Source organism: Lasioglossum baleicum, chromosome 7 (genome assembly GCF_051020765.1).
Source record: "Lasioglossum baleicum chromosome 7, iyLasBale1, whole genome shotgun sequence".
NCBI lineage: Eukaryota > Metazoa > Arthropoda > Insecta > Hymenoptera > Halictidae > Lasioglossum > Lasioglossum baleicum.
In genome coordinates, this window is record NC_134935.1 from 1,374,353 (window position 1) to 1,395,368 (window position 21,016).

At 35.6% G+C, this 21,016-nt stretch overlaps 3 protein-coding genes across 16 annotated transcripts in view; 2 read left to right on the top strand and 1 right to left on the bottom strand.

The window, feature by feature from the left end:
* Positions 1–21,016, bottom strand: part of LOC143210726 (Y+L amino acid transporter 2-like) — a 694,702-nt gene that overhangs the window by 629,602 nt on the left and 44,084 nt on the right. The window lies entirely within an intron of this gene.
* On the top strand, positions 578–6,412 carry LOC143210185 (uncharacterized). Its single transcript, XM_076426787.1, has 2 exons — positions 578–1,368; positions 1,516–6,412. Exons 1-2 carry the CDS (start codon positions 789–791, stop codon positions 1,536–1,538), a joined length of 603 nt encoding a protein of 200 aa, XP_076282902.1. The 5' UTR covers positions 578–788; the 3' UTR covers positions 1,539–6,412.
* On the top strand, positions 6,001–19,611 carry LOC143210184 (uncharacterized). Of its 4 annotated transcripts, none has more exons than XM_076426785.1 (3): positions 6,001–8,947; positions 9,008–13,317; positions 15,856–19,607. In XM_076426785.1, exon 1 carries the CDS (start codon positions 6,001–6,003, stop codon positions 8,203–8,205), a length of 2,205 nt encoding a protein of 734 aa, XP_076282900.1. In that variant the 3' UTR covers positions 8,206–8,947; positions 9,008–13,317; positions 15,856–19,607. The 4 variants fall into 4 exon arrangements, with proteins under 4 accessions (XP_076282900.1, XP_076282899.1, XP_076282897.1 ...); XM_076426784.1 differs by having other exon boundaries at positions 6,001–10,331; positions 10,465–13,317; positions 15,856–19,606; XM_076426782.1 differs by having other exon boundaries at positions 6,001–13,317; positions 15,856–19,606.

Here is a 21,016-nt window from a genome sequence, read left to right on the forward strand (position 1 = left end):
CGAGTGGGCCAGTTGAATGATGTTTGCATTGCCCTTGGCTTTAGATAGTAATTCTTTATATTGATCATACCGTAGAATATATGTGTCAGGATGTTGAGTGAGAACATGCTTGATTGGTTTTAATATTTCATCCAAATCGTCCATTGTTTTAGAGCTAGCCACTTACTTCTTCAGAGCTCACAATTTTTTTCTTTTGCTTAGCTGGAGCGACCAACTTTTTGGCTGGGGTAGGATTCATGAAGTTTGCACCAGCTAATTCATTATCTGAGGTGATGTTAAAAAATACGGCAGAAAGTTTTTTATTAAGGTCCATCGAGACGCTGCGAGAAGTATTTGACGTAGTTGAGGAAAGAGATCTTTTATTAGAGCCTTTAGTTAACTCGAAATTCTTTGTTTCACCAAGATTAGGAATAGTTTCTTGAGATTCTTTTTGACTGGTTAATTGAGAATAGTTCTCCACGTTCGCATCATGTTCTTCTCTTCATAAAACGATAAGGTAGGAATGTCATTCTGTTGAATTACATTGTTGATAGATGTCGGGGCAATGTTAGCCACATGACCTTCCTTCTCGGTCTATTATACAAGTGTGTGATAACGTGAAAGTTACGATATAGTGGATGTGAAAAAATTAGTTCTGTAACAATATTATAATACAATACTAATTGTAAGACCCAAAGCGAATAGCCACTATATAGAACTGCAATTCTCAATATATAGTTATAGTCACATTATAACAGAACATAAAGTTGAGCCTAAAACATGCCCCTAATAGGGGTTATGTTTACATAATGGATGAAAACGAGGTAAAAAAGAAAACATATATGTCGTTAAAACGAAAGACAGGGGACTTACCCTATGAAAATGAACTTGCAACCCAGGGAAAAAAGATAAAAGAAAAGGTACTAACACCGTACGATAATAACAAAATAGAGATGGACGACAACAAGGATCACACAACTGAAAATACCCCAATAGTAAGACTGTACCCCGAAGTTCATAAGGGAACAGCAATTGTGGAAATTAGACTCATAGACCCTAATATTAAAAAAAGAAAAAGACAAAATCTAATTGAAATGTCAAGAAGAGTATCTCAATTAACTAGTAAAGCTTTAGAGCTAAACAGTAGAGGGTTTAATAAAGCAGAAGTACTATTTAGAAGCAAAGACGAAGCAAACAATTTCGTTATTAAAAATAATTTAAATATGGCAGGATTTCAGGCTCAGATTCCCATCTATGAGACTCAACGCAAAGGTTTGATTAAAGGATATCCTACAGAATATGACGTTAAAGAACTGATAGACCTATCGAAGACTCCATGCAAAATACTGGATGCAAAAAGAATGGGCAAGAAAACATTTAGCAACAAAGGTAAAAATTTTGAGATTCAACCCTCTGAAAATGTGATAGTTACTTTTGAGGGTGATACTCTTTCTGAGAGCATCCTATTATTTGGATTGTATAGAGTAAAAGTAGAAGTTTATATAGATCCTGTTAAATTATGCTATAACTGTTTAGTATACGGTCATACCAAAAAGTAGTGCAAGAAACCTCTAAAATGCAGCAATTGTTGTGAAGATAATCATGAATCTACCTTCTGCACAAAAGACAAATCCAACATCTGCATACATTGCGGAGAGCAACATGGTGTATTCAATCCTGAGAGCAAAGAGTACAAACTAAACAAAGCGATACAAAAATATAAGGCTTACAATAATGTTAGCATACAGCAAGCCATACAATCAGTAAGGGAAACTCATGAAATAACAGGAAAAATGACGACAGTAAACAAAATAGAAGTATCCAAAGAACAATTCCCACCACTCAAAAAATTAAGTGACAATAAATCCTTCGAACTTAGAAGAATGGGAGGTGTAGATACTTCTGCAAATAACAATCACACAGTTTGGAACAGCAAAATAATGAAGACATATAGCTCTTCAAATCATTTAGCCAAAGCATTAAGACAAAAAGTTAATCCTCAAGAAGAAAAACACGTATCCCTTAGGAAAACTGAGGAGACAGCTAAATTGCAACAAAAAATAAAAGAAATATTACTTAAAAATAACGAATTAGAAATTAAAAAGGAACAGTACGGAATAGCTATATGATGGTATATGTCGCGTTGTAAAAGGTGTAGGTTGTAAGTGTTAGCAACATGTGCTGCATAGGGACTTTTAGTAAGCGTAGGATAGAGAAGGAATGCGCGCGCAGTTGATCGTTGGTCGTTCGAACGGATCGAAAAGATCGGCCATTAGTGGTTTAGCGTCTCCGCAGTTGTATGATTGTAACATTGAAAAGTCCAAGTATAAGTTTTGTATGCGTAAACGCATGTATATATATATTCTAAATATACTGATCATTAAAACGTGCACTAAGATTATTTACGCGTAAACGCGCGAGATAAGATTCACGGAAATACGAACACAAATCCCCAACACTATAAGACCAAATGAGAAATGTAATGATGAAAGTATTAGTCTCATAAAGGAGACAATGTCTCAAAATAAAACAAATATTGTACCAAAGGAAACAAGGAATGATACTTTAATTGTAAATATACAAAACTCTTCAACTCACAATACTACACATAATGATAAAACAGGGCAACCCGACAGGAATTTTGAACAAATGGAGACAGAATATAAATGAACACAAATTTTAAAAAAATAAAAAAAGATACCTTTTATCACATTTTATAATATGATCAACTCACAACAAAAAATAGAATTGGAAACACTTAAAATATTAGAATGGAACTGTAGGAGCATCAAGAATAAAAGATCAGAGATAGAAGAATTAGCAAATAAAGTAGATATTATCATCTGTGTTGAAACATGGCTCACACCCAATGATGAATTTGTATTAAATAACTTTAATCAAGTTAGAAAAGATAGAGATGGCAGAAAAGGAGGAGGTATTATAATATTTATAGCTAAATACCTTAGCTTCAATATTATAAAGAATTTAAACTTTAGAGATATTAATACAGAAGTATGTGGTGTCAGATTAACCAATTTAAAGGACCAGTTTACATTGGTTGGATGTTATAGAAAACCTGGACACAATCTGAATTCTGCAGACTGGGAGGACTTTATGGACCAATTAGTGCAATTAGGATCCTTTATCATCATGGGGGACTTTAACGTCCATCACCCTTTATGGAACGGAACTGCTCTCGCATAGAAAGCAATGGTGAAAAATTTAAGGACATATTAGAGGACTTCCAACTTGATATAGTAAATTTGAATACAAACTCATACCTAGATATGAGAAACAAATCCCTCAGTAATTTAGACTTAGTAATCACCACGAGGAATCTTACTAGCATAACAACAGCCTCGCAATATGAAGAGGTATATGGTTCAGATCATTTTCCAATACTCGCAACGATTACTACCGACAAACATATTTACAAGAAAAATAGCAATAAACTCTCTACAAAGAGAACAGATTGGGATCAATATCAGAAACTAGTCGATAGTCAATATAATACAATGATACAATCCTCAAATCTGAATACTTTGGAAAAATACAAACTTTTTAGTGAAATCATGAAAACTTCTGTCATAAAAAGCACACCCAAAAAAAGAGACATTCCAACTCACTTACATAGGAACCCAGTAGCTTGGTGGGATCCTGAATGTTACAAGACAATAAGATTACGGAAGGCTGCATTCAAAAAATGGGCCCACTCTCCCTCTTTTGAAAACTGGACAAATTATAAAAGGCAAGTGGCTTTTACAAAAAGGCTTTTAAAACAAAAAAAAAGGAAAGCTTTCGTTTATTTGCTGAGAGCTTGAACTTCAGAACTTCTCCATCTTATGTCTGGAATAAAATAAAAATACTCAAGACTAAATGGGTAAACACTAAAAACAAAGAAAGAGCTGATCCAGAAGAGGACTTAAAGGAAAAACACAATGCCATTACCAAGATCAGTCCTCCCTGGGTTCCTGTAAATCCAGAAATAGAACTGTTTACTCAGCAGAATGAATTTCTTAATGAGATATTCAACTTCGTTGAATTTAACCATGCAGTTGACAAAACCAAACAATCCTCATCTCCTGGGCTTGATGGAATTGATTATAATATGATCAAATGTCTATCAGTAAGGTGCAAACTCCTACTATCAGACATTTATAATGATATATACGTTCTTCAGGAAATCCCTGAAGACTGGAAAAAATGCCAGGTCATATTAATTAAAAAACAAGAGGGTTATTGTTGCTCGCTCGCTTCGCTCGCTCGCAAGTAGGGTTGATTTTGCTCGCTCGCTTCGCGAGCTCGCGGATAGGACTGCTCTTGCGAAAGGGTTAGTGGTACGCATGGCTAGTAGTACCTATAGCTATTAACGTTTTTTTTTATTTGGTGTGACTCTCCACGAGCCACACAAAGAACTTCCCGATTCGTTAGTTGCAGTATAATATTATCATTATTAAGTGTACGTTTTAAGAAGATTTATACGTTTTCAGGAAAATTCAATAGTTTTCTACTTATCAAAATGTTTGCTATATGGCGTCGCATTAAACGAACATCGCAGGCTCGTTGCTCGCTTGGTTCCTTGTTATAGCATACTAATGTTGCAAAATAAATTGTCTTAACTAGTTTTTCGCAAACGATACAACTCCTCATTATCCGGGTTTGCAGTATTGATCTTGGTTTTCTTCGATACTGTTAATTTAAATTGTCCCAAAATATATAAACCGCGCTCAATTTTGAAACTCTGCTCAGTGCTACATACAACATTTGTAAAGTTCGCCTTTCTGATTTTTTAAAATCCAAACATACCTTCCAGTAAGTTTGTCCCTGACTTTTATGAATCGTAATCGCTTCAGCAGGAACCACTGGAAATTGACTACGTGTGATTTGATATTTTTCCCCACTCGACATATTTACTTGATTCGATATTTTTATTATTGGTGTTAAATTTTGATCAATATTTGCATTTTTCATATAATCACGATAACGAGTTCTTACTTTCACTCCTACTCTGGCCAATTGAAAATCTAACCACAATATAGACGGAATTTTAGTATTTTCTTGAAAAGTAATAAATTTTAATATCCCGCTTGTGTGCTCCATTAACCAATCCGTTTTCAACATCAATGCTATTAATAATTATGGTATGGACATGATATTTGGTCCCCTCAGGGTTTCAAATTCATTTACCAATCCTCTCCTTTTTCCACTCTCACCATCGCCTTTTCAGCGGGACCTACTGTTTATGGTGGGTTCCGAACCACCTACTATTAATAATTATCATATAGTTTATATTAATTTTCAATTTAATCTCAGTTAATAATTCGTTTTGAACTGATTGTTTTTTTAATGATTGTAATATAAATTTTTTTTGTACTTTCATCGATATTCTTTGAAAATGTATTCTCGGGAGTAGAGATGATTAACTCACTCTTGCATTGGGATAATTTTCGATTATTGTAAGCGGAAACATCATCGTAAGGTACAAAAAAATTTTTTTTTTAAATTTTTTTTAATTTAAAAAAAATCGAAAAAAAAATTTTTTGTGTAATTACGTTTGTTCCTTCGGTGGCAACTTTCCGTTCTCTCGTATAAATTGCATTGTTGAATGAACTTCTTTCGAAAAAAACTAAAAAAACTAAAAAACTACTTGACCAAAATGGACCAAAATCTAATCAGCTCTAAGTTACAGCGGGGCACATCGATTGCATCATTCATCATCCTGATCGCGTTGTTACTTTTTCTGAAAACGTTAACGAAAAATTTGATTACATAGAAACGGCCATACGCACGCACGCACGCACGCACGCACGCACACGCACACACACACACACACACACACACACACACACACACACGAACATTTTGCTGAAAATAGTCTAAAATGACTGCAATGACCATGAAACGTGAAGATCTGCTAAAAAATCGATTTTCGATTTTCGGGGTCATTACAATAACTTCCCTATAAAATCGGGAAGTTAACAAGATGGGAAGTGCTACAGACCAATTACCTTGTCGTCATGTATGTGTAAACTGCTTGAAAGGATGATAAATACAAGATTACAATGGTGGTTTGAATACAATAATATGATTCCTTCAACTCAGTCTGGCTTCCGCAGAGGAAGATCCTGTACAGATAACCTAGCAAATTTGAACGCATATGTAAGGGTCGGATTTATCAATAAGGAATTCACAGTAAGTGCCTTCCTTGATGTCAAGTCAGCATTTGATAATGTTCAATACAACTTGCTCTTACAAAAGTTGTCGAGACTTTCTATCCCAAATAGAATGCTCAGTTTTATAGCAAATTGGATGTACTGCAGATATGCACAATTTGATAATCAACAGGAGATCAGATACATTCATATAGGGCTCCCACAAGGAGGGGTAATAAGTCCCTTATTATACAACATTTATGTATCACAATTGCTTGATGGAATACCTGAAGAAATACAAATATCTCAATATGCTGATGACATTGCTCTATACTATAGAAATATTTCACTTGACAAAGCCAAACAATACATAGAGCAAGCAATAGATAGAATAATAGAGAACCTACACGACATTGGCTTAGAACTATCTCCCAACAAAAGTGAAGTAATAATCTTCAATAATAGGAATCTGCGGCCCAACTCCATACCAGTACGCATTGGACAACATACTAAATTGAACTCAGGACAAGTAAAATTCTTAGGAATGATATTTGATAGCAAACTTACTTTTGAATTACATATAAGCAAACTCCGACAACAATGTTTCAAAGCACTAAACATAATTAAATATTTAAGAGGAGTATGGTGGGGATCTGATCCTGAAACTCTTCTAACAATATACAGAACATACATTAGATCTAGATTGGATTATGGATCATTCGTATATTTTCCGGAGCCAGACTGGCTGAGAAGGAGACTAGAAACGATTCAAGCTACTGCAATTAAACTGGCATTGGGACTTAGGACTTCCACTCCAACCAACGTGGTCTTGGCTGAGGCTGGGACTCCGTATCTTCAACACCGAGCTGCCTATCTGGGTAAAATATTCTTCAGCAAAATCATCTCAAACACAAGTCATATCACCAATAGATACATCAGGGACTTGAGGCATTCAATAAATAGTCCGAATACTACAGCAATAAAATACAGAACAAGCATATTCAACAATTGTATAAGAGAGGTTCTAGAATTTGAAGATTTATACTACAAAGGTAACAATTATGTTAATTTTATAACAAACTTCCACACATCACTTATACATATACAAGGAAACATAACTCTTGGTAAACAGCTGACAAAATCTCCTTTTATCAATGAAGAGTTGAATGACTTCATTGACAGAAATTACAGTAATAGTATTAGCATATATACCGATGGTTCTAAAACCAAGAATGGTATATCTACAGGGGCCGCAGTATATTGCCCACAGAAAAAAATTAATCAAACATTTAGTATAAATAACATTGCATCAGTATTTACAGCAGAATGTATAGCCATAACGAAAGCAATAGACATATGCCTAGAAGATGATACCAATCAATACCTGATACTATCGGACTCACTTAGTGCGATTCAAAGTTTAACCAGTATTAATGTAGGAGTTGCAACTAATAGATATATTATAGATGCTAAGGAAAAAATAAGAGAATTTAATAGTAACAATAGAGGTAAAATAGATTTTATATGGATTCCATCTCACTGCGGCATTAAAGGAAATGAAGAAGTTGACACTTCAGCCAAATTAGGGACAACTAGTGACTATACGGAAAATATGAAAGTCCCGTTTACTGACTTCAAAGAACTCCATAAAAGAAATATGTGGAGAGAATTTGGAAATAAATTACTAGTAGAATTTAATAATAAAGGACAATTATATTATGAAAAATACTATGAGCCAAAAAGAAAACCATGGTTTTATAATCAAAGACTGACTAGAGAAATAGTAGTAAGATTTAATAGATTAAGATCTAATCATTACAATTCTAATGAATCTCTAGCTAGGCTAGGTATAATTGATAGCCCTAAATGTGAATGTGATGCTCCATATCAAGATATTAATCATATCTTATGGCACTGCCCAAAATATAGAGATGAAAGACAGGTGCTATTTAGAAACCTAATAAATGCAAAATGGAAACCTCCGTACGATGTACATATTTTTTTAAAAGAGCCAAAGATAAAAATATTAAGGATAATCAATGACTTTTGTAATAAATGCAATATTAGGTTGTAGTTCCACTCAAGATACCTATTCAACAGAAAGTTCCTATGTAGATATAAGAGAAATTATATTATAATATAATATTTTAGGAGAGATAGATAGGAGAATATGAAACAACAGTTAGTTATGTAAGAGATATTATGCATTTATTTCTTTTATATATTTAGATGTAAGGAATTATATTATCTGTTAATGTTTGAAAGAACAAGGTTATAACAGTTTGTAATACATACTAAGTATTTTTATATGTGTATATGTATAAGGCTCATGGATCAGAAAAGATCTAAAGCTTATTAATAAATAAAAAAAAAGACCTTCCTTCTCACACAGGAAGCGGACTAGACTGTCCGTTGAGATTAAAATCCAGTATGTATGAGGTATCATCAAAGTCAACTTGTATTTTCTTCGAAAGCTTGTTTACATCATCTGGATGGATATAAATTTGTCGACGAAAACTGGGGATATGTAAGAAGCCTGCTTCAGAAAATCATACTTTAATGAAGGACATGGGTGAAACTGTTCTAATATTCATTTGCTTAAAAGTGTTCAATATCACAGAGTGTGGGATACCGGGACACACGTTAGAGAGAATATGTATGTAACACGTTTAGTTTTCATGATTAAAGGTCTAGCAGATAGTGAACGGCCTACCAAGGATTTGTCCGACAAATATAAACACACTCTGTTATTAGAGATTCTTGAGGCGAACCTTATACATACCGATAGGATTAATAACCTCTCCAATAGCAACTATGTATGTATTCTTTAATGGCGATGTGATCGTATGCGTCTAGTACTATATCATGTTCTTTAGTAGGGAAACAGTCTTTTTGAATTACACTGGCGTATGTAGATTCAGCAGTATTCTTAACTTGCGGTACATTTTTCGTGGCCATGATTTCTGTGAGAGAGATTCTAACCGAGTCGAGCGCTACGGTACGAAGAAACCACAACACTCGCTACCACCGCTACAACTGATAGACTGTACCTCGCATATATCTCGTGGAACTGAATGAACGTCTTGACAACTCGAGCGTCAATACGCGACTGAATCAGAAGATGATACGTTCAGAATAAAAAATTGTTTTCAACCACAGGAAATAGTCCAGTCGCCAGGTACTTTTACCTGAAAAGTATTCCGAACTTAATGAAATTTTGACACGTCATTCAGGGGTACTCTGGGGAGTTGAATCTGAGTTTTCGATCTCGAGGACCCTGTGCTAACTTTGGGAGGGGAAAAAAACACGATTTTTCTTACCTGTTTTTGGTATTTCGCCTATAAATCAAAAACTATGGGTCCTACGAACTTTTATTTTTCATTTTTGTAAACAGCACTCAATTTCCTTCAAATTTCACTAGTCAAACTTATTTTTGACCTAATAGGTACCGAGAGACAGGCGTTCAAAATTAGGAAATGTTTCTCAAAATGACATTTGAGCCCCACATTGTGACATTTAGCAGGAAATTGCAAGTTTTTGGCTCATAACTTTAGTTTTTCAACATATCTACATATGATCTACATACTATGTATATCTCTTACATTTTCACCCCCCCCCCTTGCGTAAAAAAACTCTCTGTCTCTCTCCAGAAACCCTAACATTGTACTCTTATCAATCTGACTTCACATGGTTGGGGGGGGGGGTCCGCTGACAAGTGCCTTATGTTATAATTGCAGTTTATTCCTTATTTAGGTGTCTGGTCGTCACACTTTATGACTTTATATTTTCCCATTAATCCCCAATCTCAAAGAGTAATGATAAGTAGTAATAATAAGAATCCATGCCTTTGATGGATATCCTGTTGGGATAAACTACCACAAAGCACCAAAGCAGCAGAACGACAGCGATGGTCATTGCTGCATTCCTCTACAAAGTTTGTCTGTACAGAGACAATATCTGTCAGTACAATTCCACAGGTGAAATTTCTCTCCAACGACATCAACAAGAAGAACTTTATCACCTTGCTGAAATGCAAGCCAAGGGGATACAAGTAAAGCAGGCAATGGAAGATGCTGATATGTCATGATTGTTGAGACAGCTCTTTCAGAAGCAAACAATTTTGACAGTGTCATCATAACAGGCGAAGACATACATAGATAGTTATAGTTTTTTGAGTTATAGGCGAAATACCAAAAACAGGTAAGAAAAATCGTGGTTTTATCGCTCTCCCCAAGTTAGCACAGGGTCCTCGAGGTCGAAAACTCAGATTCGACTCCCCAGAGTACCCCTAAATGACGTGTCAAAATTCATTAAGTTTCGGAATACTTTCCAGGTAGACGACGCCCTTTTTTCGACCTGGCGACTGGACTAAAAAGATCACAGTTCGATGATCGTATCAAGCCGCTTGATTCAAGCGTGATCGAATGATGAGGTGGGTGGCAGAAGACGTCAAAATGAATCTATTGTTTCACTCGAGGAACGATCGATTTAATATTTGTATATTTCAGTTTATTTATAAAATCGTTAATTATTTGTTCGATGTGTCGTTCAATGCTTTCTAGCCCGAATGATTCTCACTTGACGTGTGATATTTAAATCAAATAGACTTTTTTTCTTTCGTTTTGCTGAAAAGTATGCACTGCCGAACAATGATTGAAAAGTGTGAGGCTTCGGCAAAGAAACGATTGTGCAAGGAAAAGAAGTGATGTGTGCGCGTTAGTGTTTTCTTGGTCGGATATTGAAATACTCGTGACTCAGTTCCTGGGACAAGCAATCTACCGTAATTGAATCGTGTCGAGGCGCGCGGCCCATCTGACCTGATCTTTGAACTCTGAAAAGGGGTCGGCCGATGCTTTATTAAATTATACGAATCGCTAATTGTGATGTAATTCCGTCAATTCGTCTGCAGGTCTCTCTTATTGTTAGATGCTGCGTACTCTCACTATGAACCTGCAGCTTTCCATTCACTACCTTCCGTGGGAAGGTATCTTCTCTCCACTTAACCCTCCGTCAACCGGATAAGGTGAAATGAACCGCAGCGGATTTAAAACTGCTATTTTTAAATATACTAACATGTGTTTGTGTTTTTCAAAACAAATCCTTCGTTTTTTTAAATATAAATCTTTGTTTGATTTTAATGGGATCTTATAATAAAATGAACGAAATACAGTTTTAAATTTGTCCGACGCACAGTGGAGTATTTGGCCGTAAAACCTGGCTAAAAGTATAATAGATTAAAAAAATTTTGTCTGAAATATAAAGTTTTTTGCTTTCTGAGATAGTTGTGCGTGAATGTATAGAAAATAATATTTCGATAGCTTCCTTTTTATATTATTCACTCACGAAGTGTTATGCTTTATTAAAAGTGAAGAGTTTTCGTAATACAGTAAATCCTTTATAGTCGCAAGAGCCTCGGGGAGGTTCGTTTGCACAGTTTACGTTGACAGACATATCTTTTTGAGCTTCAAAGACCGAGACGAACGTAGAAAAGGACAGCGCGTGTAAAGAGAGACTGCTGTCCTTCCTTGCGCCCGAAACTTTCATCGTCAATTAAACCACTAAATACAGTTGAAATTATATCGTGTTTAGTGCCATTTTAAATGCCACAAATAAGTCCGTGAAAGTCCCGTAAAAAAATAATGAAAAATAAAGAAGTTTTGTAATTGGATTAGTAGTGGTTGAGACAGATATACCCGAGCCGAGATAAGATTACTACAGTGGAGGGGATATTTTTTTTGCCTTCAACGTGTACACTAGGGTGGACCTTCGTTCTACTTGGCGAAAATTATTTCGCAGATTTTTTGTGGGACAACCCCTAGAATGGTGCCACTGGACGAAAAAATAATCTGTGCAAAATTTGAAATTGATCAAATAATGGAAAATTGTGCCAAATCAACTTTGACAATTTTTGAATTTTGTAACTTGCTTTTCTCCACTGCAGTATATGGTCAGCATATGTTTATATATCATTGAAGTTGTCTTTTTACGCACTATACCAATTTAGAAAACAAAATGTAATATTGATTTGAAAAAAAAATTCGTGACCTTGAAATCTCAAAAATTGACATTTAAAAAATTTCTTTTCCTTTTGCGTTATATTTAATTTATGAAACAGTACAACTTCTGTCTAAAAAATTTTTTCATATTTTTATAAGTAGCAAAGACATATACATATAAATATACATATACTTATACGTAATACATATATTGTTTTGGATTGGTACGAATGAGCGTCAGCGCCATCGGGAGGATTGCGCGAGAGTGAGAGTGTGTGAGAAAAAGAAGATCAGTTGTAGAACACGCATGATAGAACGTACATTAAAACCTTTCAACAGAAAACAGACACCCGGTTCTCACAAGTTTATTTATTTATTACCTGGCCCTTTATTCAGTCTTTGACATTATGGCGACCGTGACAGGACCAGGTAATCGACACAGTAAGTGAGTTCAGTGGTATATAAAGGTATTTAGGAAAAAGAGAGGTTAGAGAAGCTCGGGAAGTACGCGATAGTGTGGACGGTGCGTGAAGAAGTGTTGAGAAGATGGAGACCGTTAAGAGACAAAGAAGAGTGCATAGAATGTCATTCACGAAGGCGCATACTGCTTTCCAGCTTTTGGAAGTCAAGATGGCGGAGCTGAACGAGACACACGTGGCGTTTAGTAACGCGTTATTTCAGGCCGACCTAGACGACGATGAAATCGCAAAAGAGTTGGAAACGGATGACGTGTACAAGACGAATTTCTTGACGGCCAAATTAAAAATGATCGATCTCATGGACGCAACAGAGCGGCACCACAGGGCCCCCACCGGGACCGAGAGAAAGACGCTGAAACTGCCGAGGATAGAGCTGCCCAAGTTCAACGGCAGTGTCAAAGAATGGCTCCCTTTTTGGAGCCAATTCAAAAAAATACACGACGACCTGGCGATTAGTAGGGGAGACAAGTTTCAATATCTCCTACAGGCTACAGTTCCAGTGTCAAGAGCCAGCGAACTACTGATTAATAGCTCGATCACCGATCTCCGCTCTTCTTCTCCGTTGTTTGTGGAAACCCAGACCACAAATTGATAAGTTTTGTCTATGGTATTGAAGAAATATCCGTCGGACTATCTCTCTATTATTAAGAGAAAAATTAAGAGAATTCTTCTGCGTGAAATTCGTGAACCACATTTGAAAAAGTTAACAAGGTGAGTTGTGTACATCGTGTTTCTATTGTGTATAGTGTATATTAGGGTGGTCCTTATTTTTTGACCAACGAATTTTTTTCACGACGCCCCCCAGAATGGTTCTCTTTGGTGAGAAAAAAATTTGTGCAAAATTTAAGATCGATCGGATAAAAGGATCACGTGGCGCATTTAAATTGAAAATTTTGAAAATTTTGAAATTCATCGTAACTATAAAGTATTATATATCGTTGGATTTGTAATTTTTTTCTAAATAAGAATATGGAAAAATTATATGACCTTAATTTTTAAAAAAATAACGATGACCTTGAAATTTCGAAAATTTGATTTTTAAAAAAAAAATTTTTTATGCCATTATATTTACCATATTTAACAATGCAACTTTTTCCTCTGACATTTTTTCGTAGAACCACAAATAACAGATATTTAAACATATCCATTTATTACCTATGACCCAATATAATTTATTACGTTACCTCCAGATGTACCCCGTGGACCTTAAGTCCACTTTTTTACAATTTTACCTATCTTGAAATTCATAAGCGCACACCCGGGAAACAGATGTAAACCCTCGTTAAAAATTTTATAACAACCCGTACTTAAACTCCCACTCCTATTCCTACTCCTATCCTTACAAGTTTTTCCACCAATTACTTTCAACTCCATCAACCAATCATCACGCTTTTTCAAACAAACGACATCCACACCGAAGTAAGATTTAGATGTATCAGAGAACCACCGATTAGATCTGTCTGAGCTAACGAACTGTAATCATCAGTATCGAGTAAGCGAACATACAACCTCAAGTGTTGTCTTTGATCAACTATCACCTCAACTTACAAAATCGGACTCGTGATCATCGTCGTTCAATCCAGATTTGGCAGACGCGAGACGTTACAGTAGTCATACAGGAAGACTACTCAATTTCTATATAAATTGAGAAGCCCAATGGAAAGTAGAAGTCGCGAAAAACTGTTCTTATTAGAACATGATGAAAATCAGATAATTGACGCTAAGTTGCCATCGAAACGACAAGTTTTAGGAGTGCTATTTTATAATTTGCGGAAAGTGAAATTGAACCTTCGGTCTAGTGCACACCTTGTTGTTAAAGAAGTGGAGGTGTTGTGGGAAAAGGCCAAAATTCCAGTTCAGTTAAACAGTCGCTGCGTCGAGAAATTGGAGTCATTATACCACAAGTGGAAGGTCTTACAAAAGAGTTGTAAACGACGATCCCAGATACAAGATCAACAGGAACAAGAGTTTCTTGATCAATTAGTGATCTTTTAGTAGCGGCGATTATTATAAAAAATTTGTCATTTTACCAACTAATGTGGCCGATCACATGCAAGAGGACATTTCAGGTTTTATATCAGACGAAAGCCGAAAATTTTTTAGTAGATTTAATATATTGACAGAATTTTTAAAAAAAGATCCAGTAGTTTGGCAAGATGAAGATTTTTACAAACTAGGTTTAGATATAGTTAAGGCTTTACCTGTGGTCAATGATTCGGCAGAAAGAGCCGTTAAGCTAATACAGGATTACATACAATCAAATTTTAGCTCGCAATGAGGAAGAAAAGCAGTTGGTACTGCAAATGGTAAAAGATTACCGCCAGCAATATCCTGACGCAACGAAAACAACAATAGCGAAAAACATGTAAATCGAACGTCGAGGGTCCGCAGCACAGGCGAACCACACAGCTACCTCCCTCTCAGGGAAACCCAGAGGGGTAGCGTCATAAAATACGCTGGCAGCGCGGGTCCTTACAGCCACTTCGGGTCTGAGGACCCGTTCTTCCAGTGACTTGTCAAGTTTGGATTCTCTCTCTAGATTTTGTATTGTTTGTCTGTTCATTTAATAAAATGCATTCTTGGCGAGCGGCTTCACCATTGATCGGCGTATTATTTGGTGACCCGCTCTGTCCTTGCCATCTTAAAAGCGGATAGTCTTACATTAGAGTATAAGAAATAGTTCCTTATCACTATTCTGTAGAATATATTCAAAATATTCATTCACATGTATAGTACAATAGTACAATACAAAATGACATATCTCTGTTATTTGTGGTTATACGAAAAAATGTCAGAGGAAAAAGTTGCACTGTTCAATATGGTAAATATAATGGCACAAAAAAAATTTTTTTTAAAAATGAAATTTTCGAAATTTCAAGGTCATCGTTATTTTTTTTTAATTAAGGTCATATAATTTTTCCATATTCTTATTTAAAAAAAAATTACAAATCCAACGATATATAATACTTTATAGTTACGATGAATTTCAAAATTTTCAAAATTTTCAATTTAAATGCGCCACGTGATCCTTTTTTTCGATCGATTTCAAACTTTGCCCAAATTTTTTTCTCACCAAAGAGAACCATTCTGGGGGGCGTCGTGCTTTGTATCTCGATAAAAATTTTTCGCCAAGTATAGCTTAGGTCCACCCTAGTGTATATCTTGTATGTATATTGAGTGTACCTGGTGTATACATATATATTATATTGTGTGTATATTGTGAATTTATACATATTGACTTTCTTGCAGTTTAAACAATAATGGAGCATCCAGCCCGTCAATATTTTTTATTCGACGTAGACACTTATAAATCCACATGCCTCATTGAGGGATGCACCATCAAGATAACTGGGAATCATGCAGCCAATATGACGCGGCACCTCCAATACCACCACCCCAATGAATTTACCATTGTCACCATGGCGAAAGAAATGAGGAAAAGAAGAAGAATCAGTGAAAATTCCTCTTTTCGTTTGGCGTCGTCAGGATCGTTAGGATCTTCTTCTTCGGATTGTTCGAGTTCAGCTTCATCGACAGGGTTCGTTATGGCAGGCCAATATTTGATTGACGCCTGCGTCGAATTAATAACAAAAAATGGTAGACCATTAAACATTGTTGAAGATTCGGGTTTTAGAAAAATTATTGATCCCATTTTGGAAACGATTCAACCTAGAATTACTATAAATAAAATTAACATTCGGGAGGCTATTATGACACAAGCGACTACAGTACGAAGTACTATAAGAGGGGAGATGGAGAACAAGTTAATTTCAATAAAAATTGACGGAGTAGCCCGTCAGTTCAGATCACTTTTAGGTATTAATGTATAATACAATATGTAAAAAACCAGAAAATAATTGTCAGGACGTTGGCACTGCAGGAGATATTCGTAAGACATAGTAGCAAAAATTTAAGAAATATTGTTATTGACGTGTTAAAAGATTATAATCTGTCCGCGAAAAACATTTATTCGATTACGACGGACAATGGTGCTAACATGTTAAAAATGATTCGTCTGTTAAGGGAGGAAGAGGATGATCCCGATGATCTAGAAGATTTGGGAGACAGTCATAATTTTTATTTAGAGGGCGAAAATTTATTTCCGTCAGAGGGAGCTAATACGCATTTAATAGGGGTACGGTGTGTTGCACACACGTTGCAACTTGCGGTTCAAGATGCATGACGGAGTTTTAACGTTGATTGTCTGATGCAAAAAATTCGCGAGCTCGTGAGGAAACTCCGCAATCCTACGGTATATGTACTAATAAAAAAATTTAAACTGTGCAAGCCCGTCTTGGATTGCCCCACTAGATGGAATTCCACCTTTTACATGTTGAAAAGATTATTAACTTTAAAAGATTTTTGTGTAGAAATTAAAGATGTAACGTTGTCCGAAGCCGACTGGAAAGTCGTTCAAGAACTGATATTTGCTCTTGAACCCGCAAAACTTGCAACGGATAAGATGCAATATCAGGAGCTCTTAATGGGAGATTTTTATATTATCTGGATGCAGACTAAATTAAATTTGGAAAAAATGAATAATAGCTTCGCAAAATTATTACTAGATTCGATAAAGAACCGCGAGCACGAACTCCTAAAAAATAAATGTTTATTGGCGTCGGTATTTTTAGATCCGAGATACAAAAATTTATTGAATAATGCACAAAAAGATATTGCCACTGAACATGTATTAAATATACGTGGAGGCGATACGAAAATTTATCTTCAAATACGGTTTCTAAAGCTCCAGTTGTTATTAATAATGCACCATGCGACGAGATCGAACAACTGTTATTAGAAAAAGATGAGGAAATAAATAGTTTTCCTAGTTCCGTTTTTAATATGGTAACCGCGAGAAATATATATTCGCAAAATTCCAGAACGGCCAGGGATACTGACATATTAGAATTTTGGGACAAATACCATTCTTCCGAACTGGGCACACTTGCCAATATAATACATGCAGTGCCAGCGACACAAGTCTCAGTTGAGCGATTGTTCTCAGGACTGAAATTCATATTAAACCATCAACGATCGCGATTAAACACAAATATTTTAAACGACATTATGGTTGTCCGAACTAACGACATTTTATAATTGTAAGTTTATGTGCCAGTTCATGTTTGTGTGTGTGTTGTACATATAGTATTGTAAGTGTGGATTGTACGAGTATTGTATTTTAATAATCATGTTTATATATATAAATATTTTGTATATAAATGTATGATATGTATTAAAAATTGTTATTTAAAATAAAAATGAAAGTAATGGAGAATGTAACAAATTATAAAAATATGTTTATTTGAACAATTATTTCAACAAAAAATTGTTATTTAAAAAATAATAAAAGTAATGGATAAAGTAACAAATTGTAAAAACATGTTTATTTGAACAATTATTTCAACAAAAAATTGTTATTGAAATTTGAAATAATAATGCAAGTGATGAACATAGAAAAAAGTTTGTGTACATTATGAAACACAAGTAACCCGGTTTGACGGGTTACTCGGGTTACAAGAACCGAACCGGGTTCGGGTTAGAATTCGCATCTCGGTTTGTAACCCGGTTAGACGGGTTACTCGGGTTACGAGAACCGAACCGGATTCGGGTTAGCATTCTCATCGCTGTCTGTAACCCGGTTAGACGGGTTACTCGGGTTACAGAAACCTTTCTGGGTTAACCGGGTTCGGGTTAGGGTTAGTTCCGCGGTTCGCATCCCTGGTTTCAACCCACCATCAGCACCGTGGTGGTGAGGCTGGTGGGAAAGACTTATAGGCGTACTAAAGACGATTTTACGTAAGATTTTGGGAAAAGCTAGCTTGTCATACGAAAGTTTAACGACGTCTCTCTGTGATGCGGAAGCGGTGGTTAATTTCCGCCCACTGACATACGTATCAGATGACCCGGAAAATCTAAAACCGTTAACCCCGGAAATGTTTATTAAAGAAATCGAAGAATGCGGAGTTCCGGATTTGGATATGCTCTGTAATCGGAAATTGAACAAAAAATGGCAATATAGGCAAAAGATTCTGAACGATCTTCGAGCTAGGTTTTGATTAGAGTATTTAAGTCAACTGTTATTGAAAAAAGGTAAAAAAGAAACACGAGAGATCAAGGTTGGTGACAGTTCTGATAGGCGATGATATACACAAGCGTGTAGATTGGCCGTTAGCACGAATTGTTGAGGCGATTGCAGGGCGAGATGGTAAAACTAAAGTATATGTATTGAAGACAAAAAGCGGATTGTTAAAAAGGCCAATACAACGACTTTACCCTCTAGAAGTAGCGCAAGAAAATACCGAACTTGTTAAAGAGCTAAATAGCAGTATAGATGATAAGAATTCTGTAGACAATATCCAAATAATAATAATGTAAGAAGCGTGAATGACAGTTATGAAGAGTGCAATACAGAAACTGTTAAAACAAGGAGTGGAAGAATGAGTAAGAAACCGGATAGACTTATGTATTAAGTAGTATAGCAAAATTTGAAATGTGCAATCTTTGTAAATCCGTCTGGTTTAGATTAAGTGACGATTCTCCAATGGGGGGAGGATGTTGTGGATTGGTACGAATGAGCGTCAGCGCCATCGGGAGGATTGCGCGAGAGTGAGAGTGTGTGAGAAAAAGAAGATCAGTTGTATTTAGAACACGCATGATAGAACGTACATTAAAGCCTTTCAACAGAAAACAGACACCCGGTTCTCACAAGTGTATTTATTTATTACCTCGCCCTTTATTCAATCTTTGACATATATTATACATTATACATGTAATACAGTGCAAACTACTATTACAAACTCTCACAAAAAATTCGATGGTCGACAAATAAGGTCCACCCTAGTGTACATCTTTTTTGCGACTATAGAAGAATTACTATATGTACCATTTCTCTGAACTAATCTCTGAATTACTGTTCGCATATTAATGATCTTTCTATGTCGCAAAGAAAGGATGCCAACTTTTTCCTTTATAGATAATTTTTACGTAAGTATGTACATACTTTATTTTCTGTTAAATAAATTATGGACATTATTACTTGTGTTTTTGTAATTAGTGATGTTCAAATCTGACCAATAGTTGGATATATGAGTATTTTTTTTCTTGTATAAATGAAAGTGCTGTTTGTTTATTATGCAGTGAAAAAATATCTGTGTTGAAAAAATATAATATTAAGAGACATTAAGACAGTAAACACAACACTCTTCAAAATTTAATAATTTGCAACGACAATTACGTAAGGACATGGCGGATCAATTGAAGAAATTTAAAACCGCCAAATGTACTTGAAAGTACTGCATCCACCGCAAAGGCGGCAATTCGTGCAAGTTACCTTGTTAGGCAAATTTTGGCAAAAAAGATGAGACCCTTTTATGACGGAGAAATGGTGAAAGAATGTTTATTGGTGATAGCAGATGCGGCCTTTCCCAATCAAAAGGATATAATTTCCAAAATTAGTTTGTCACGATTTACAGTCGCAAGGAGAATTGTCGGACTTTCAGAAAATATTGAGGAAAGTTTGCGGGAACATATTTCCAAGTTAGAATGGATTTCTCTAGCTGTGGATGAAAGTTGTGACAATAATGATACCGCACAACTTGCCGTATTTTTAAGAGGGACTGATTCTGGTTTCAATGTAATGGAAGAATTTGCATCTTGTTCCTATTTCAGGAACAACTACCGAAGACGATATGTACAGAAAATTAAAAACTATTCTGAATGTATTAAACATCCCAATGGAAAAGATTGTTGGAATAAGTACAGATGGAGCTCGAGCCATGTCCAGTATGAATGTTGGTTTATCGGGATTGTTATCGAAAGATATATTAAAAGTTTAACAGGACGTGAAATATTTGTTTCTCACTGCATTTTACATCAAGAAAATTTGAGTGCTAAAGTTCTAAAAATGTCTAATGTTGTTCCACCTGTTACGGATAGAGAATATATTCCGTTCGTTTTCTCACAGGAATCTCTTCCAGATCACTCTGGCGGGAAGCGTCCTAGATAACCTTTCGAACCCTTTGATTTAGGACCGAGATCTGGCTCCGATCTCGTTAGAAGTGACAAAAATGAGAGTCTGGCCCTAAGCCCTAATCTCTAAGCGTGATTAGATAATGAACAAAGTATTCCATTCATTGTAGGGGTATATAAACCCTTAGATTCTCACTCTCGCGGGTTAGTACGTCGTGCTGCATTTCGGAAAGTTAACTTCTAAAGAGATCGGGCTAAAGTACCTTTCGGATCAAAGTCTAATATTATAGATTCCGTTTGTTCGGTTTATAGTCTATTGGTCAGTGTTGAAGTTGTTTCCGAGTCCACCGCATTGCCAGTGCGTGAAAACCGAGCACCGTAGTTTAGATAAATTCTTTCTTGCACATTTTATATCTTTTACTCTCATTTCCAATCGCGACAC

Bases quoted from the DNA above. Each gene is read 5' to 3' on its own strand.
- LOC143210185 (XM_076426787.1), top strand. From the start codon at position 789: ATGGATGAAAACGAGGTAAAAAAGAAAACATATATGTCGTTAAAACGA. The intron at 1,369-1,515 runs GTAAAAATTTTG...ATAACTGTTTAG, and splicing joins GAAAACATTTAGCAACAAAG to TATACGGTCATACCAAAAAG.
- LOC143210184 (XM_076426785.1), top strand. From the start codon at position 6,001: ATGTGTAAACTGCTTGAAAGGATGATAAATACAAGATTACAATGGTGG.